At 40.4% G+C, this 18,763-nt stretch overlaps 4 protein-coding genes across 4 annotated transcripts; 1 reads left to right on the plus strand and 3 right to left on the minus strand.

Moving 5' to 3' along the window:
• Positions 1-416: 416 nt before the first annotated feature.
• On the minus strand, positions 417-5,864 carry PCOAH_00045840 (Uncharacterized protein; the record flags this gene model as incomplete). Its single annotated transcript, XM_020061368.1, has 1 exon — positions 417-5,864. One exon carries the CDS (start codon positions 5,862-5,864, stop codon positions 417-419), a length of 5,448 nt encoding a protein of 1,815 aa, XP_019916718.1.
• Positions 5,865-6,440: 576 nt separating this feature from the next.
• On the minus strand, positions 6,441-6,671 carry PCOAH_00045850 (Uncharacterized protein; the record flags this gene model as incomplete). The annotated part of the gene is made up of 1 exon (XM_020061369.1): positions 6,441-6,671. The coding sequence occupies one exon, from the start codon at positions 6,669-6,671 to the stop codon at positions 6,441-6,443; it is 231 nt and encodes a 76-aa protein (XP_019916420.1).
• Positions 6,672-7,551: 880 nt separating this feature from the next.
• PCOAH_00045860 (Uncharacterized protein) lies at positions 7,552-15,064 on the minus strand (the record flags this gene model as incomplete). Its single annotated transcript, XM_020061370.1, has 18 exons — positions 7,552-8,086; positions 8,238-8,333; positions 8,507-8,763; positions 8,903-8,996; positions 9,153-9,373; positions 9,632-11,193; positions 11,388-11,894; positions 12,109-12,292; positions 12,562-12,954; positions 13,106-13,142; positions 13,277-13,325; positions 13,474-13,686; positions 13,828-14,102; positions 14,271-14,346; positions 14,433-14,528; positions 14,627-14,692; positions 14,890-14,994; positions 15,020-15,064. 17 exons carry the CDS (start codon positions 14,936-14,938, stop codon positions 7,552-7,554), a joined length of 4,710 nt encoding a protein of 1,569 aa, XP_019916146.1.
• A 717-nt stretch (positions 15,065-15,781) lies between these two features.
• PCOAH_00045870 (Uncharacterized protein) lies at positions 15,782-17,794 on the plus strand (the record flags this gene model as incomplete). The annotated part of the gene is made up of 1 exon (XM_020061371.1): positions 15,782-17,794. The coding sequence occupies one exon, from the start codon at positions 15,782-15,784 to the stop codon at positions 17,792-17,794; it is 2,013 nt and encodes a 670-aa protein (XP_019917007.1).
• Positions 17,795-18,763: the final 969 nt, after the last annotated feature.

The following is an 18,763-nucleotide window of genomic DNA, read 5'->3' on the forward strand; positions in this document are numbered from 1 at the left end:
TTATTCTTTTAGCTCTCCCTTTTGACGCCTGAGCTGAAATATAAAAATATTTACCCAATTCGGGGTGTGTCTCCTATATCCTCCCTCAGGAGATACACATCGGCGTGCGCCTCGCCCCACAGTTCGCTTAAAAGGAAATTTACATTAACACGTGCTTCGTAAGAATACGCACGCGTGAAAAATGGGTTTATCGCTATGCGACTGTTTTTTTTAAACGTAAAAAAAGTGTGGTGACACGGTGGGAGGGGAACCCTCAACGTGTGTAACCGAATTACAAAAAAAAATGTTCCACAGGGGGGGAATAAAAGGGTGCCAATATGGACAACACATGGCTTCCAAATCAATCAACGTGGAGGAAGCGCCGTCACAACGGTTGTAACAGCCGAAATGGCAGCAATGACCGCCTGGCGCACGAGCTAACGTAGCTGACTATACGCGACATCCACAGGGTCAGCGCTAAACGAGTGGAAAGACAACATACACTGTAAAATGGTTACCTTTTTCAGGATGCTCTTGTCTAACCTCAGAATGTGGTTAAACAGTCTGGAATCCCTATTGGGGCCAAAGAAGCTATTTTGGTCCACATTCAAAGAAATGATATTTAACTTCATTACAAACTCCAAGTAGTGAATATCGAAAACGTTTGCAAGAGATTTTATGTAACTGTTTATGGAAAATAAAATGTGCCCTCTGTCTGCATGATTATTCTCATCACTTTTTGCATGTCCGTTTTTTGGATGCGTTTTCCTTCCCCCTTCTGCTACTTTATTGTTCCCCCTGTTTAGGATTCCATTTTTTACGTTCATTATTTCTTCATCGTAATCGTCCTCCTCAGGGTCGTCCTCTTCATCGTAGTCTTCCGTTTCTTCCATCTCGTGCTCGCTCTGAAAAGCCATATCGTACGAGTTGTCAAAGTTTAGGTCGAAGCTGACATTGAAGAGTCTGCTCACCTTTAGAAGGATATCGTAAATTTGGGAAGGAATGGATAATAGGTTAAGAAGGTTATTGGAAAATAATTCATTCAACAGGAATTGCTTATCGAGGGAGCCTTGAGGTAGGGAACTGCCGCTGGTGTTGTCCCATGTTGTAGCATCTGCGATATCGCGTTGTTTGCCTTCACGTCTGTACTTATCCGGATCATGGGCCACTTGATTGAACCTCCCTCCAGAATCGCAATTGTTTGTATGTTCTAAAGGAACAGTGGAGCTACCCCACAGATTATACGTATCGGATTCGGCCTCCCCCTGGTCATTCTCATACCTGTGATAATTTAAAACAACCTTTTTTCTTTCATATTCCTGAAGCAGGACATTTTTCCTGTGTTCCTCATTTATGTAAAAATTGTGCAGCTCCTCGTGTCTGGTGCGTATCGGTACCAACATTGTTTCTATTAGAAAGGTTAGGTACTGCTGGTGACTATGTTTTATCTGATACAACGACTTCGATTTTAATAAAGTAGAAATGAACTGTTTCCACGAGAAACTCAATATCCACTGGTAGTAGGTATACAGCGTGTTCAGGAAGAAGAACACTTTATATTTTAAAACACACAAAGAGATGATAATTGCCTCTACAGATTCGTACTGTTCTGATTTCTTTGTCCTCAGGTACTTATAAAATATGTGTACTAAATTTAGTACATGCAAAGATTTTTTTATTTCAAGAAAGTAGGAAAATATCGTTGAATATTTCTCCAAACATTTAGAATCAAATAAAAAATTTACAAAAGAGGACCCACTCCCTCTTGTCTCTATTAGCAAATTCCTGTAGCTTATAACACGCATATTGTTGTTATACATTTTGTTTTCCCTTAAGGTGAAGTAGAATCTCTTTAAGATACTTGTTATAATTTCTTCTTTGTAAAAGTTTTTCGTCAACTGTTGGCAGAGGGAGGATTCCCTTCTTTGCTGGGCTTCTTCCTGCTTGGCATTTTTTTGTCCTTTTCCATCGGTGTAGCTATGCACTGTTCCGTTTTTTGCAGATTGGGCTGGTATTTTTATCATTGCGGGAGGGTCCCCTGGGGGGGTGCAATTCCAGGGGTATGGGGAAAAGTTGGTGAGGACACTTTTATTCTTGTCGGTAATTTGGACTTGTTGTTTTTCCTCCTCAGTGTGCACTTCACCGTTGAGGCAGTGCAGATGATCTGGTTCTGCATCTGTGTTGTAGTCCCCTTCTTTCATTTCGCACATTTTTTCCCTTTCCCCTTTCTCACAGTGGGAATTCCTCTGCATGAGTATATTCATATGGAGTAACGCAAACCGCTTGTGCAAGAAGGACGCACAGGAATTGGATGCGTCCACGTTTGGCGTAGGCCTATTCACATTCTGCACAACGCACTGCCTAAACGTCGTGTTCATGTTCCTCTCGTCGATAAGCGGAAAGGATACCTCCTTAAAAATGAACTCAAAAAAAGGAGAAATAAAATCAGCTATTTCGAGGAATACTAAACTACGCAAACAGCAAAAATATTCCAACAAATAGGAATATTTCATTAGGCTATCTAAAAAAATACGATTGCTTTGAAGGAAGAGGTGAAAGAATTCTTCCTGAAGGAACTTTTTAATGTACAAATCGTATGACACATTTAATGCCAAAATAGATTTGTTAAAGTAGGGCAGGAGGTTTTCCTCATTTGGGCGCATCGTTAAAAGGGTCGAGATGATGTCTAGGGAGATATTCTGGACGTGCTTCAAATTTTCAATGTTGTAATAATAGTTGAGGGTGTTTTTGTGCAATCGTTTGGGTCGATAAGGCGGTTGCATGGGGGTATGACACGGGTCCTCACGCTCATCATCCATCTCATCACTGTACTCGTCGTTGCACCCCCCGTTGTATTCGTCAGGAGGGATTATTTCACCGAGGCCATCCAGATAATCGCCATTCGAGAGGCGCTTAAGTCGGAGGTGCTCCCTGCCCCCCTTCAAATAATAATCAACGTAGTCTACCTCCTTCTCATGACTAATTTTCATATACAAACGAATGTTATTTCCGAGACTTATTAGGAAAAAAACAAAGGAGTTAAAAAATTCAGGGCAGAGGACAAATTCGCTTTGCTTCTTTATAAAAAGCATATGATTCGCAAATGGCCCTTCATCCCCCCTGTCCTGCGAGTACACAAAAAATTCATTAAACGTATCGTCAATTTTTCCCTTCTTAATCCAACTGCTTATATGTTTCGAGTAGTACACATTTAGCCCATTTAGAATGAAGCGGAAAATTTTTTCGAGCGACTTGTTATTTACAACTTGGCAGTTCCTCCAGTACAGTACTGTCATATCGTAGCAGATGCAGAACTTTTTGGCGTTGTCATATAGGGCATTAAAATGGGTATAGTCATCCACACCGATGTTATAAAGCAGGTAGGATAACATAAAGTCCACATAGTCGTAGAGATTGTTCCACACGTAGAGGTATTTACTCATTATAACCTGCAGGTGGATAAGACTGAGCGATCTGAAGTTTGCAATTTTTTGCTCATCCAGTAGTATTCTTGCATTTTCCCACTTGCTTCTGCGTTGGTGGAAGCAGGTATTTGCTTTTGTTTCCTCACAAGTGTGGACCTCATCAAATGGGGTTATCACCCCACGGGGGTGTACCTTCCCGTGTGGCTGTCTTCCCCTTTTACGACGCTTCCAATTCACAAAATGGTCAACCCGCAGGTAATCCATAAGGCGTATTCCATCCATCCTGTTTAGGACATCCAAAATTTGTTCATCCCTAAGGGGCACAATGTTGTACTGCTTCATGACCAGCAGAATGTGATAGTTGTACAAAATTTCTATTACGCATATCCATTCGGAATAAATACACTTTAAGGAATCAATGAAGCACTCGAGAAAATTGCCCGGGTAGTACACGTTGATGTTGCTCCCTCTGCCTTTGCTGCCAGTTGAATTCATCTGTTCGAAGAGAAGAGACAAACTGTTCTTCCCCTCATTATGACTGAGGTGTTCTCTTATATATATGATATGGTTAAAAATGTCCCTCAAATTGTATGGCAAAAAAAAAAAAAAATACCGAAATTTTTCTACCAAAAAAAAAAAAATGTTCAGGTAAAATAATTTGATACTAACTTTTTTTATTTTCTTCACATAATTTCTAAACGTCCTTCGTCTTAGGTTGTACTGTTTGACACTCATCATTTGGCTAATGACTGCACGGTATTGCGTTACACCTCCATGTGGGGCACTTCCCTTGCCTTTTTCACGTTTTTCTATATTTATGTAAAATAAAAAATCCTCCTTAATTTTGTTCTTGTCCATTACGTGATTAAATAGAAAATCGGAAAAGTTGGTAAAAAAGTCTTCCTTAAATTTTATGGGGCAATTTAAGGACAGTATCATCAAGATTTCTTTTATGATAAATATTTCGCTTACGTAAAATGTGCCTTTCCTTTTATTTTTCCTTCCCTTGGTGGTTGCTCTAGGCTTTATAATATTCCCTTTATCGGCAAGGACGATGTTGCCGCCATGTTGTGGATTATCCGTTTGTGCGGGTTCCTCCTCATTCGATCTGTGCACATAACGGGAAGAATCTCCCCACTGTGTGTAAATGTACCCCGATGAATTATCATCCAATGTGTTTTCACGAGGGTTACTCGTCCTACGGGTTAATTCTTCAGGTGCCTCTTCTTGCCCCTCCTGTCCCGTATGACTGGCGAACACGTTGTGCAAATTGTAAATTTCCGTCTCGTATATAATGTTCGCGTCGTTCCCTTTGCTTTCATCATATTCCTCATAGAAAAGGTTTATGTTATTAAAAAAGTATTGTTCTCTCGGTTTCCGTGGGTGGGATGCATCTTTCCCTTTGTTTTGCCTCATTTTAAAACTGGCAAGTATGTCTTCATCGGACGTTGTGCTAGAGCTACGAGTGCTAATCCGACGATGTGACTGAGTTCCTCTTGCACTAGTACCTACATTCGCATTATGTGCATGTTCCTCCATATTATTATACGACAACCCATTGTCAAGGCAACCGATAGATTGGCTACTCTGGAAGGAACTACTCACATCGTGTCTCCACTGACCCCCCACATCTTCATAATGGGGATATTCATAAACACACTGCGAAATTTTTTTGACGACATTTTCATATGTTAAATCATTTTTGTTTTTCATATAGCTGTCTACATATTGGGTGTACTGCGTTTCGTGAAAGTGGTTGCTATTGGGTTCTTCACCACTGTGGCCGCCTGGTTGATCATGATAATTAGCTAGCTGGTTGTATACATTGCTTGGATAGCCACACTGTAAAGAATCATCCCTTTCAAGGTCGCGAATTTGTATGTCCTCTTCTCCAGAGAGGGATGACAATCTCGTAAACTCATCATCCGTGCTGTATAGCTCTTTAAGATATTTGTTCTCCTCTTGAATGTTAAAGTTGTGTATATCATAGAGCGCTTTTTGCTCATTTATGTTCAAAGGGGGGGTCACTTCCTCTTCCTCTTCTTCTTCTTTTTTGTGAAAATACTTACCATACAGATGGTCAATTTGTTGTGTATTCTCACTTGATTTGCTTTCCCCAATCAGAAATAATAATTTTAAAATAACGAATTTCAACTCGTATCTATCCTTCCTATCATATATATAAAAATTGTCACTTAGGAAAATCTCGCACAAATGTTTGAATATTTTTTTCCTCTTATATTCAGCATTAATTGTTAGCTCATTGATGTACCCGTTCACATCATCTATGACTTCGTTGTCGCTAACATCTTGGAAGGGGTACAACGCAATTTCATTTAACGATTTGTTTATCAAATTTGTTAGCACCTTCTCATTGGAATATTTTTCAAACTTGCTGAATAGGCAATTTAGATAGTCCTTCTGCTTCTTCCTAATTTCTGTTATATAGGTGGATGTCATATTTGAAGCGGATGGGCCAAGCGAAGCGCACGCTTATCGCACGGGCTGCACTCTTCAGTTTAGTGTTCACGCGTGGCGACTTCCTATGGGTATATTTCTGAACAAGTGCACCGGTGCGGTTCTTCACAGGGGTACATTTGCAAGTTGGGAGAAGAGGACAAACTGTAAACACACACACAAAAAAAAAAGACACCTTTTTTTTAGTCACTCTTCCGACGGGTTAGGAGGAGGGACCATATCCACAAGGAGTATTCACCGAGGGGGCAATACAGTTTGGTTCTCCGCCAGACGGCACACACAGAGTTGGCACACTTTGGGACACGCGCATGGAGACACGTGTTGGGACGTGTTCACGGGGATTCCCATTTACATAGGGGGAGGAGTTTCACATGTGGAACGGGGGGGCGAAATTCGAGCCATGTAACTGTTTAAGGGGCATTCTACATGCACACATAATTTACACATAAAGTAGTAACTACGTGGAAATATAAACAAGGGAAGGACACAAGCCTCATATTCCAAACAAACGCTTCCGCTGAGCACACACATATAAACACGTGGATGTCCGCGGCACAATTATCCAAATAATATTTCAATGATAATACATAACAAATTGAGGAAGATCAACGGAATTTTAAAATATATTCTTATCGTGTAGAATAACAACTTAATGTTATCAAAAATGTCATTGCTGTTCAAACTTATGTCAATTTTTTTATATTTTTTTAGCTTCTTTTCATTTATAATTAAAACGCTATTGATAAGCAGTACCACGCTTTCGAACAGCAAGAAGAAATACATACTCATTTTTAATACGCGGCGAGAAGGGCAAAGATGGGGAAATTGTGGGGGGATAATTCATTTGAGGCTCGCTTATTTTGCTATTACGCTGCTATTATACTACTACTGTACCCAATATTGTACTGCTATTATTTTTTACTGTTCTTTTTTTCCTCGATTTCTCATCACAGGCGACTTACGCTTGGCTAACTGTTTCCCAGTTTTGTTTCTCCAAAAGGGGGGGGGGGAACCCTAAACACTTTTTTTTTTTTTTTTTTTTTTAAATATGAACATATCATTGGTTGGGAACGCGCAAATAGGTATCTTAATTATGTTAAATAAAATATCCCCTTAAAAGGCGCACAACGAATCCACCACGAGAATTACGTACGTATGAAAATGGAGAAAAATTGACAATGAAAAGCTAAGTATGACATAAAAATAAGGCAAAATGACGAAAAAATATATTGCCGCCATGGAGTAGCCCCATTCGCATAACACACGGAGCACTACTTATATATGCAAAACGCTTTTGATCGTTGGGCAACCGCTGGCAGATTGAAACGAGTCAGCAGTTGGTGAGGTAGAAGCCCCCTTTTTTTACTTTTGAAATTAAGCCGCGCGGGAAAAATGGGGGATACCAAAAAAAGGGGAAAAGAGAGTAAACCACCGCAAATGTGCAGACGCGCAAATTTGAAGAAGGTTTGTAAAAAGAACAACGCATGGGAAACGACCCAAAAAAGGTACTACATTGTATGTGTATATGGCCTCCCAAAAGGGTAAGCACAAATGCCTGATCCCATAACTACAGTGCTGCATGCAGAGGGATCAACAGAACATAACTGCGGAGAAGGCCAATTTTAACCCATCCCCAAAAAAAAAAAAAAAAAAATCAGAAACATGATACTCACTTCATCGCGCGATATTTAATCTTTCTCGATTTTAGGTCGTCCAAATTGTAGCGGTTTCCGAACTTGTATTCGTCTGCTATGTTGCCTACTCGTCTTCCGTTCGCTCCCCGCTCGTTTTGTTTTTTCTCGAAAAACTCCTCAATTATTTTCCGCTCATGTTCTGTCATATCTGCACTGTATTCCACATCATTATTGATTTTATTCTTCGCTATTTTGGCCACCTTGATCATGTCATTCTGGGCGGAGGTAGCTCTGTCGTCTGTGTACTGAAAAGACACGACGTCCCTTTTAATGGTGTGCTTCATTATGAGCCTGCTGTCCTCATCACTTAAGTAGTTAGTGTAAAGTTTGATCTTTTCTATTGACGTGCATGTAGAAATGATAATATTCAAAAAATTCAAAATTCCTTTTCTGTCACTGAAGGAGTTGTGTTGCATAGATAGGATGGTCAGGTAGCTATTTTTGTTCAGTTTTTTAATATTTCTGCTGACATTTAGTAGGAAGGCGTTTCCCAGATCGCAGTTGTCCAGGCTGACGGGGGGCAGAGAAGGGAATTTATGGCAAAAATAGGTGCACAAAGTGGGTTGACTAAGGGCGGACACATGGAAAGCATACAAAGATAGACGTATGAAAAACAAACGCTACTGCATCATACGTTGACGCCCCTCCCCTCTCGCATTACTTTATAATCTTGCACTTGGTATTGTTCAAGAGGTAAAAAAACAATTCACATATGGAGGGGTGCGTCCCGATTTTCATATCACTTAGGTTAATTTTGCTGAGAAGGAGAAAGGGAATGAGCCGTTGGTGTGATGCCTTCACAATGACAAATGGGGGTGTTCCCCGAGTAGCGCTTTCCCTCCGTTTTTCGTCAATGCGTAGCATTTGCACTGTTGCCCGCCTATTCCATTTTGATCAATGTTTTTTTTTTGCATATGCGAAGGGACTTACAAAAAAATGGTGAAGTTGGAGAGAAATGTAATAAACTCTTTCATGTCCACATTAGAGTCGATTAAGTTATTGCCTAGGGAAAGTTTGTAAACCTTAATACCGTAGGGGTCCTTCTTCACTGTATTGAAGTATAGAATGTCTTCGTTGCAGAGGTAACAGTGACTTAGGTTCATGTTTTTCATGACGCCCTTTTTGCACAGATTCAGGACAAAGTGAATTTCTTCTCGTGTGACGTTGTAATGGTAAAAGTTAATATCCTGCGAGGGTGGAAAAAGGAGGTAGAGATGTGATGGTAAAATTAAACGAACAATTAGGTGAAGAATGACTACACCCGTGTAGGGATATCCACGTGTGGTGTAACCCAAACGTTGCGGGAAGCCCCCCCCCTGGAATTACATTTTCAGTTCGCATAATAAAGTAATTCAAAACGTTGTCGTTCACTTCTCTGCCGTTGCTGATCTGCTCCTGGTAGTACGCCTTGCCGATTAAGCTGCGAAGGGGGTAACCATAAAATGAAAGTAGCTACCTGCCTGTGCGAAACGAAAAACGAGGGGATCCTTTCCCCATCACACATACATACACACATCCATGTAGATACAACGCGGCATCAGAGATGCCTCTACACAACTGCCAATGATGTTCACACCTTCTGTGTACTATGTTGCGAAAGAGAAGGATTATATTTTCCTTGAATAAATTGAGCTTAATTTCTACATCCTTGTTGTTAAGCAGAGCCTCCATCACCACTATGCTTATGGTGCCTTTCCTGAATACTGAGATTTTTCTAATGGTGTAGAGACTTTCCTTTGGCTTCACGATGTGCAGGTAGGAGAAGTACAGCTCGAAGGTGACTTGGGTGACTTTTCCCTGGGAAAAATGTGGGGGTGCACGGTGCAACGGTGCAACGGTGCAACGGTGCAATGGTGCAATGGTGCAATAATGCAATGGTGCAATGGTACAATGGTGCAATTATGCAGCGGTGCAATCGTGCAGTGGTGATGGGACGACGCGACGAAGTGAAACATCCCGTGAAGACGCACAAAGTGATAGCCCCCCCCGCATTTCAACTTCAAAGCGAACACCTTGTGAAGGCGCTCAATGATGCCCTGCGTTTTGGTTCCTTACCTCCTCGTACAATTCGGCGACGCCCTGCAAGTTGCACGGGTAGGAGTCCCTAATTTGATCAATCGTGTCAGCATGGAAAATGTCCGTCGACGATTTGACAAATTTCTGCATTTCGATGAACGATTTCCTCCTCTTAAACTCGAAGGATATGTCAAATATATCACTTTGTATGAAATTCCCACAAATGTATAGCATTTTAAAATCCTTATTTAGGTGAAGAAAAATGTTAAGGAGAGACACCACGTCGTAATAAGTCAATTTGTTGAACTCTACATTGACATAATTGATGGGACTGGAAATTCTTCTCCCTTCATTTATAGACTGTTTGGCTATATTTACTAGGTTGTTTATGTTGTTACTTCTTAATTCGCAACTGATTAAGCTGAGGAAGGAAATATTGGTACTTAACAAAATGTTAAGGATAAAATATTCTGCCGATTGGTCTGACAGATCGGTGAAGTCTAAAATGAGTTCCTTCACTTGTAAGGATTTAAAAAATTGGATGACGTAATCCATGTCATTTTTGATTCGTTCAAATGCTAAATCTTTGAACAGTGGGTTTTTTGTTAAGTTTAAGGAACTGCATTGTTTGACATTTAAAAAGGATAGAAATTCAGACAAGTCTTCAATGGTCATTGTTCTGTTGGCTAAATTGATACTGCAAATGTTGGTTACATTTTTGTTTGAAGAGAGGATAATTTGATCTGCATCTTTGTTATATGGGACATTTTTTAAATTCAATTTTTTACATTCCAAGAGGAAATAATTTACTGCATTATCAATCACCCCACTTGAAATGGAGTTCAAATATTTTACATACTGAGCAAGTAAAATTCTTTTGTATATTCTGCTAAAGATGGTACTCATTTGTTCATTACTCCCTGCGATAGAACAGTGAATTGTGCCGCTTTTTTTGTTCACCGTTTTTAGCAATATTTCAGAGGTCTCATTTTCTTTTTTCTCCAATTTTGCCGTCGCGTTTTCGTTTATTTCGAGGGTGTAGAGCAATGCCGCTTCTACAATGTGCTTCCCATGTCGGTAGAACTTGAGGTCGTACACGAGGATTTCCATGAACAGGGTTCCCTTGCTGGCTCTCTGCGTGGCAGTACATATAACGGGTAGGTAACATGCAACGGGTAGGGTGTAACATATAACGGGTAGCGTGTAACATATAACGGGTTGGTAATATGTAACTGGTAGCGTGTAACATATAATGGGACCGGTTCCCACACCAGACAACTCCCCACTTCGCTTTTCCTTTTTCACCTTTACCTGTTCATCCGTGTCCCCGTGAATAAGAAAAAATTGGACATTGTCGTACAGGTAAGTAACGTTCACCCTCGGGTCGCTGTGGTAAAATATATTTTCGTAGGAATTATCATTATAATGCACCCCGCGTATATTTAAATATTCGTATGACGAAATGGTCAGTGATGAGTAGGTGTACTCAGAGGAGTTCATTTCTGACGTGTTTATTTCGTTTATGTCAAATAGATCATCTTCTTCCAATTCGTTGGCCTCGTCGTCCTGCTCATCGTCGTCGTCGTCTTCATCATCCTCCACTTTGTCCTTGTTGACGTCTGCAAAAGGCGGGCGGGTTGCGTGTAGTGAGTTTGGTTTGCGGGGACGCAATAGTGTTCCTACCACAGTAGGATGGACGGCAAAATTTTTGCAACTCTTTCGGTTACTGTCACAATAACGGTCATAACTGGTACCGTAACCGCCACGATAACCAACACTATATGCGCCCACACACCTTCCTGAATCTTGGCCAACAGGTTGTACCCTCCCTGAGGGGAAAATTTCATGACCTTGCGCATTTTCTTCTTTTTCTTCCTATCCTCCTTAAACGACTTCATGTTCTTAAGCAGATATTTCTTCTTATGAACCCTTCGGCATATGTAAAATTTTAGCCTCCTTAACTCTGGCCTAGTAGAACGTTCGCTTTTTTTCATCGCTTTGTATTTCCTCTTCAAGTTACTTATGCTTCTACTGTCTATATGGTCAAACGTTAGGGAACTGTCCGTTTTGTCGTCTCCTACATCCTGCCACTTGTGCTTTACTTCTGGTACACCTTGATCCGTCCCTTTGTCCATTTCCGAAAAACCCTGGACGCTTTCCAAATCTGCCTCTTCATCTCCACTTGTGTTTTCTTCAGCGGCACGTAAATTTTCGAGTCTGAATTTCTGCAGATTTTCTTGCGCCTTCTTCGTTTGCTCTTCGTCGATGAAGTCCTTTTTTTTTTGCTCATACCGTTGGTTCTCTGCACGTGGGTAAAGTGGCACATGGGTAAAAGTGGCACATGTGTAAAAGTGACACATGGGTAGGAAGAATATCACGTGGTGTAATTCTCGCGCGCTGACGAGGGCACATGCGATGGAATTTCAAAAGGGTTGTGCGAAATGTAGGGGATGTTTCCGTTTGTTCTGTTTGTTCTGTTTTTTCCGTTTGATTATATTGCCCCCTTTCCGACTTACTCTTCAGGTCGTAAATGTTGACCCTCTTTTTGTTATATTTGTCCCTCAAATTTTGCGTAATTCTAGAGCAGTAGCCTGGCGAATATAGCGATTCCACGTAGTCGTATTTTCTTAGGAGCTCCATTTCTTCTTTCATCTTTTTCTCATTCCACTGGATTTTTTTCTTCTTCAGAACGCATTCCATCTTGGAAAAGAAAAAAAAAGATGATGAGTTATTTAAAAGGGGAAGAAAAATGCGTCACTCGAAATGTTGACATGTTTACACTTTTGTGTCTTATGGAAGGCGTCCCGCGGGGAAGGAACAAATTTAGCGTTCTTGGAATAACTACTCTCATTTGACACATAGGGAGTTACATATGTTCATGGAAGGATTTTTCTTTTTTCCCCCCCTTTTCGCGCAACAACATGTGTAAGCACTTACACAAGGGCAAATGTGTGCATGCATTTTCTTACACTTTCATCAGAATCGGACTCGTATTCTTCGCTCTCTGATTGGCTTGATAAAAACACATCCATGTTAAACTGCTCCGGTATGAACTTTGAAAAATCTCTGACATTTAGTTCTGTCTCAGCCTTGGTTAACAAATTGTGGATGTTACTTTTTATGTCAAACTCTTTTTTATTTCCTATGGTAAAAGTTGGAGAGGTATATTTTCCCTTCTCATTTACTTCACCTTCCGAATTATCGGAGGTCGATTTTTCAGAAACGTTCACCTCCTCGTCATGGAAGAAGTTATCATAATGTAGATAATCCAGGACGTAGGATCGGTTGTATTTGCTTTTTATCTTCGGGGCTATATTCAAGGGCTCTTTCTTCTTCCTGACGTTTGTTTGTCCGTCTTGTGCCTGCGTGGAGAGGAGCGGCCACCACGTTGTTCGGTTTTTGGTCACGCAGTTGGGGTTATCAATTTCGTGTATATTTGGTTATTTGGTTGTGTGCTCATTTATTGTTTGTTATTATTTTCTTTTTTTCTCTTTTCCCGTTCCTTTTTCTTACTGTGCCTCTTTCCTCCCCCTCGTGTTCCTCCTTAGATCTGCCAAATGGAATGAAACGCAACGCAAAATGAACGACACAACATACATACAGGCAACTGCAGGGATGTACCTTGGGACAAAATTTCGAATGTGTCTCCTTCGAGACAGTTTAACACAATTTAAGGAACCTTACGTGGCATTTTCATCAGATTCTATATCGCAGTCATAATCGTAGTCGAAGTCTGTAGGTGGGGTAAAAATAAAGGGGGATTTTATTTTAGGTCATATGGTAGGCATTTCGTGCAGACATTTGGTGCCCCCTCCTTAGGTATGGTTGGCCCTACATAGGTGTTCGCTTCTTTTGGGTAGTCTTTTGGAGGAGACACGTACCATTGTTGAGGACGTCCAATATCAAGTTTTCTATTTTGACCTTGTCACTACTAGGGTCCTGCTTGTAAACCACCTTCTCGTAATTATCCACTATAAGGGCGTCGTTCAGACGTATATCTTTAAATTTTTTCTTTTTTTTGTATCCATTATTTTGCTCCTCCTTATCCACAAAGTAGAGGTATCTGCTCTTGTCGGACCACTTGTTCATCCCGTCTGAGAGGAGAAAATTGGTTCATTTCGCGTTTCCGCAAAATGGCACTTACACAGTGTGGCACCTTTGCCATGGCACCTTTCGCAAATTCGTTCTTTTGTTCCAAAATGACAGGCCTGCTCCGCTCAGTTCATTTGGCTCACCTTCATACAGCAACATTTTATTGTCCGCGAAAAAATTTTCGGAGGTCATCCCCGTGTTTGTCATTTTCTCCTCCACATTTTTGGTTATGTAGTACTCGTTTGTTGCATTTATGTACTCATAATTCTTCTTGTTGTCTCCGTCCTTATATGTGAAGTTGTAACTCCCTCCGTGGAAGTCCTTCTGTCCTGCGCGTATTTCATCCTTAGACACTTTTATAAAATCGTTAACGAAGCTGACGTTTATGTAGTCCTTGTCCCCGCCGAAGTCTCTTTCTCTGTCGAAGTTGCAGGTGCGAGGAGGTACGTGTGTATACATCTACGTCTCTATGTGTGTATGTCTGTATATCTGTATGTTTATATGTGTGCATATCTAAATGGGCACTCATGAAAAGTGGAGGCCAGCGTAACTTCTCCCCTTTTTGAGGATAATCATACATTTGTACCTTATGTAGGACGGGTCAACTAGGATCATATTATTGTCTCTAGGCGCTACCAATTTTAAATCAATATTCTCATGTTCTAAAGGATGAAAAATGGAAAAAAAAAATATATAATAAAATTTCAGGTTTATGGTTCATATGTAAAGAGAACATGTAAAAGGTTACCTTTCTTTTCCAGATTTTCAAATTTGTGCATATATTCACTTCCAATTTTGCAATACTGCTTTGAGTTTTCACCAAATTTGGTGTTCCCATCCTGGTCTAAGAGGCACATTACAATGGGTGAGGGACATACTTATAGATAATTATATTATTTTCACTTTTCTTCGTAGCAATTTTTACGTTTTAACTTTTTTTACCTGCAAGGAATTCTTCATCGCTGTTATGACTAGTCTCCCCACATTCAATCGTAGATATGAACGCCTCTATGAAGATACATGGAAAAAAAAAAGAAAGGAGGCAATTCCCTTTTGTGTTAAGGAAAAGGTTACTTTTAATTACCCAATTTAGGATTCAAAGGGGTGTCATGTGGATTCCCCTCCGAGAATGTGTACAGTAATATACGCACACATTGTTATGGCAATGTGACTGAGTGTTTCCTTTTTTCTTCTTTTTTGCTAACCGTTCAAATTTGTCAGTCTGTCTTTTGTCTCTCTTAACGGATTGTCCATTTTGTGACTACGTTAACTTTTTTTCATTTACTGAAGATTCGTTCTGAGTGGAAAAAGTGGAAATGGGACAAAGGGGCAAAAGCAAAGGTGTGGTAGTTACCATGCGTTATGGAATTGTTGAAGAAAAAAGAGGACTGATTGCACATTTCTGCTAAAATGCGGGTTACGAAATAAGGGAATAAAAAGAAAAAAAAATTGACAAAAGATACGCAAGAAGTCGGTGAAATGAGAAAAAAGCACTATTAATCCATGACTTGTAAGCAATGAAGAAAAACGAGTAACTCGAAAAGAATTAAGCAAAACAAATGTTCCTAGGATGGAAAATGGAGGAGGGCTACACTGCTTTGCAATCCTTATTTCGCCCCTCCTCTTTGTGTATTTCTTCATGCCAGTTTTTTTTTTTTTTTTTTTTTTTTCCCCTGAGCAAGAAATACTCGACGAACAGGAAAAATTGCCGTGGCACAAATGTACCGCATAGGAAAACAAAAAAAGAAATATTTGGTGGACGCCTGTGTGTCACAACTTTTGCACGAACATGGGTGTGTCCTCTGGCTAATTAAAGTGAAATTTGTTCTATCCACGTGCATAAAATAATTAGCTATGTTTAAAAAGAATGCCATTTTTGCATGAAAATTAATGCCTATTTTTTTTTATTTTATGTGTTTGAGTAATCCTACTTGCATGGTGATGAAGGGAAAAGACATTTTAGCTGGACGCGAGCCCGCCTTAATTTTATGAAAGCAGGGAAAGGTAGAAAGGAAAAGGTTGTTTTAGCCCTGCGAATTTGCCAATCTTTCCGCACAACCGCTGTGCAAAACTGTTCTCCCCCCCCGGCGAAATACCATGAAAAACAAGGTCTACCTGCTGCTGGACGAGAAATTATTTAAACTGAAGGAGCTATACTTTTGCCTCATTTGTTCAAAAATAAAAAATGAATATAATCTGAAACAGGAAATTGAATACTACTTTTGCAATGGATGCACACAAATATACACAAAAAGCGAGTCGGCAATTTATTCCTACGAATGTTTGCGCTGTTTCAAATGTCCCTGTTGTTTTAGCTGCTTGACGATCTCACAGAAATTGTTGGGTAAGCCAGGTAAGAAGGTATGCACTTTGGAACCACTGAACAAAGGAGGAGAGGAGGATAACCGTTGGGGTAATAACAATGAAGCGGCTAATAGTGACCCGTCTGAGAAGCTTAACCAAAATGGTGAAAACCACGTGGAGGACGCTCCCAACGGAACATTATCAAATAATAGGAAAAAATCAAGCGATGAGAAATTTTCCTTCGAAGGGAATAGCGCATTAGGCACGGATGACGAAAATGACATACAAGGGGGAAGCAAAAAAGTGGGTAGCAGGTTGTATGACTTTTTTAAAAGAGGAAAGAATGTGTTTTATTTCAAGTGTCCCTACTGCTTATGGTCCTCCATAAGCTCTACGTATAATACAAAGTTGGACGAATTAATTGGCGACATGATATTATCGGAAAGGAACTGCGTTTATAGACGCTACTTCCAAACGGTGCTAGACGAGCTGTTAAGAAGCAATGAACAGTTGAAGGAGAAGAGAAACTTTAAAAGGACAAACCAACATACTGCTTTGCATAAGATAGGGAAATTAAAGTCCATCCACGATCTGAACAGTTACATGGAAGCATTCGGCACTACGAGGGGGGATTATTCATTAGATGGGTTCACAGGAAGAGCAGCAGAAACTGTCGAGGTGCGGGAAGAGGCAGATAGCACGCTCATATGTAAGTCTAAAATGAAGGTGGACAAAATGCGTCTGACAGATATCCTAAACGGGGAACACATTAAAAATCGCGAAATTTGTAGGGACATTTTTGAGCTGGAAAATGAACACGTGGAATATTTAGATCCGATGGGATATTCGCCCCAGGGTGGTTTACCAGGGGTAGTGCAGCGCTGGGAAGGAAGAAGCGGCCTCGTGGGGGATGATCATCCGATTGGGGGGAGCCAAATTTCCGGCACAGGTGAAGCCCTTCCAAAAGAGCAGACCATAGGGAAGTTAAAAATACAGGCGAATGGTACCCTCATTATTCACTCAAAGAATGACCTATCCATTGGACACATAGAGGATTACCCGTACAATTATTATAAAGGCATTAGTGCATTACAACCCCTGAGAATGAAGCTAATAAACAAGAAATCGAAGCGATGCAATACATGTAAGCAGTACATATTGAAGCTTCACAGTTCGAATGTTTCTTCATCCTTTCGACTGGATAATAATGCAATGAAATTTATCCCCACAATATATATTAATGACTTTAGATTAGTGAAGGGAAAAAATGGAATTTTAAATTTCGTTTTAGTAAACCCACTAGACTCAGAAATGAACATAAAAGTAATCCCCGAAATGGATAATAATTTTGTAAAAAATCTGAGTGCCAGTAAAATACCGATAAGTTGCAAATCTAGTGCTACTCCCTTTGAGTTTACGATGGACAGTTATGACGAAATTATAGACGAACTGTTGAATGAAGAAAAAAATGACATCAAAGATGTTTTCTCGCGTGAATACATTATTGTAAAAAAGCAGAATAACATGGCCTTAATAATTATCAGTTTCTTTTATACAAACGAGGGGGATGCTGTCCGAGGCGAATTTTCTTCAGAAAAAAACCAGCCAGAAAATAACCCTCAGCGGGGGGATCCAGATAAAGGTTTAGCCGCTGATCAGGTGAGGAAACTAAATTTTCCCCTAACTTTGGAGTGCTCCTTTTCTGATAAATCGAAGAAGGTACACAAATTAAAGCTAAATCTTCTCTTCACCAATAACATTAGTTTGCGTCCCTTTCGGCATTGTGCATTGCGTGACTGTGATTAGGGGGGGTGGGCGGCACTCACGAAATGTGGTTGTCACCAATTGGGGCACCTATCCATTCGAGGTTGGTCCTCACCAGTTAGGAATTCCCTCCTTCTTTTTGCCACCACTTAAAATTAGAAGCCATAAAGTTTTTATCCCTCCCCTACGTTAAGAGCCGCTTGATGAGCAAATTTTTTATGCCACCTGCAGCAAATGGGCTGTCTCATTGGCTTACCCGATATTGTGTCCCCAATTGTAGGAACTCTTCACGTAGAAAAAATATTTCGTACATGTGCATGCATCGAGTTAGTTGCTTTTCGCTTTTGTGTTAACCGCAAAGGATTTGACCCCACACTGCATTGTGATTATCTTTTCCGTTTGACCTTAATGCCATTTTGCGCTGATCGCCGGGTGGGTGATCAGAATAATTAACTAAACTGCATCTGTGCAGTGATTAATTAGGAGAATATTCAAAAATATATATATATTAAAAAAAAAAAAAAGGGCATCATTACCAGGCACTTTGAAGCGCTTCTCCATATCGCTGCGTTGTTGAAGCATTCCTATGCAATCCATCATTTGTGAATTAAGAAAAACGTTCCGCCAGCATAGCAGTGAGGCGTCATAGGTATGCACTTGTATACGCACCGATATACTGTTGTTGTACTGGTCGAAGAACTACCCCCCTCGAGTTGACGTGTCATTGGGGATAGTGGCAAAAAAAAAAATCATTTAAGTGATGGGAAAAAATGTGAAAAGTGGATGAGCCCAGTGGGTGGATGTGAAATTTTTGTGAACATCAGATCAAGTGCGAAAATGGGGAAGGGGCTGCTGCCCGGAGGGGGATAGTGACGCATGCCATTTAGCGCTTGACGAGCAAACAAATAATTTATATGTATATATTGTTAGCTGTTGACATGGGGTGAGTGGGTGATGCGTGAGGGGAAGGCAACTCGCAAGGTGTACATTTGTGAAGAAACAGCTTCGGCG

This window comes from Plasmodium coatneyi, chromosome 12 (assembly GCF_001680005.1).
Source record: "Plasmodium coatneyi strain Hackeri chromosome 12, complete sequence".
In the NCBI taxonomy this organism is placed as follows: Eukaryota; Apicomplexa; class Aconoidasida; order Haemosporida; family Plasmodiidae; genus Plasmodium; species Plasmodium coatneyi.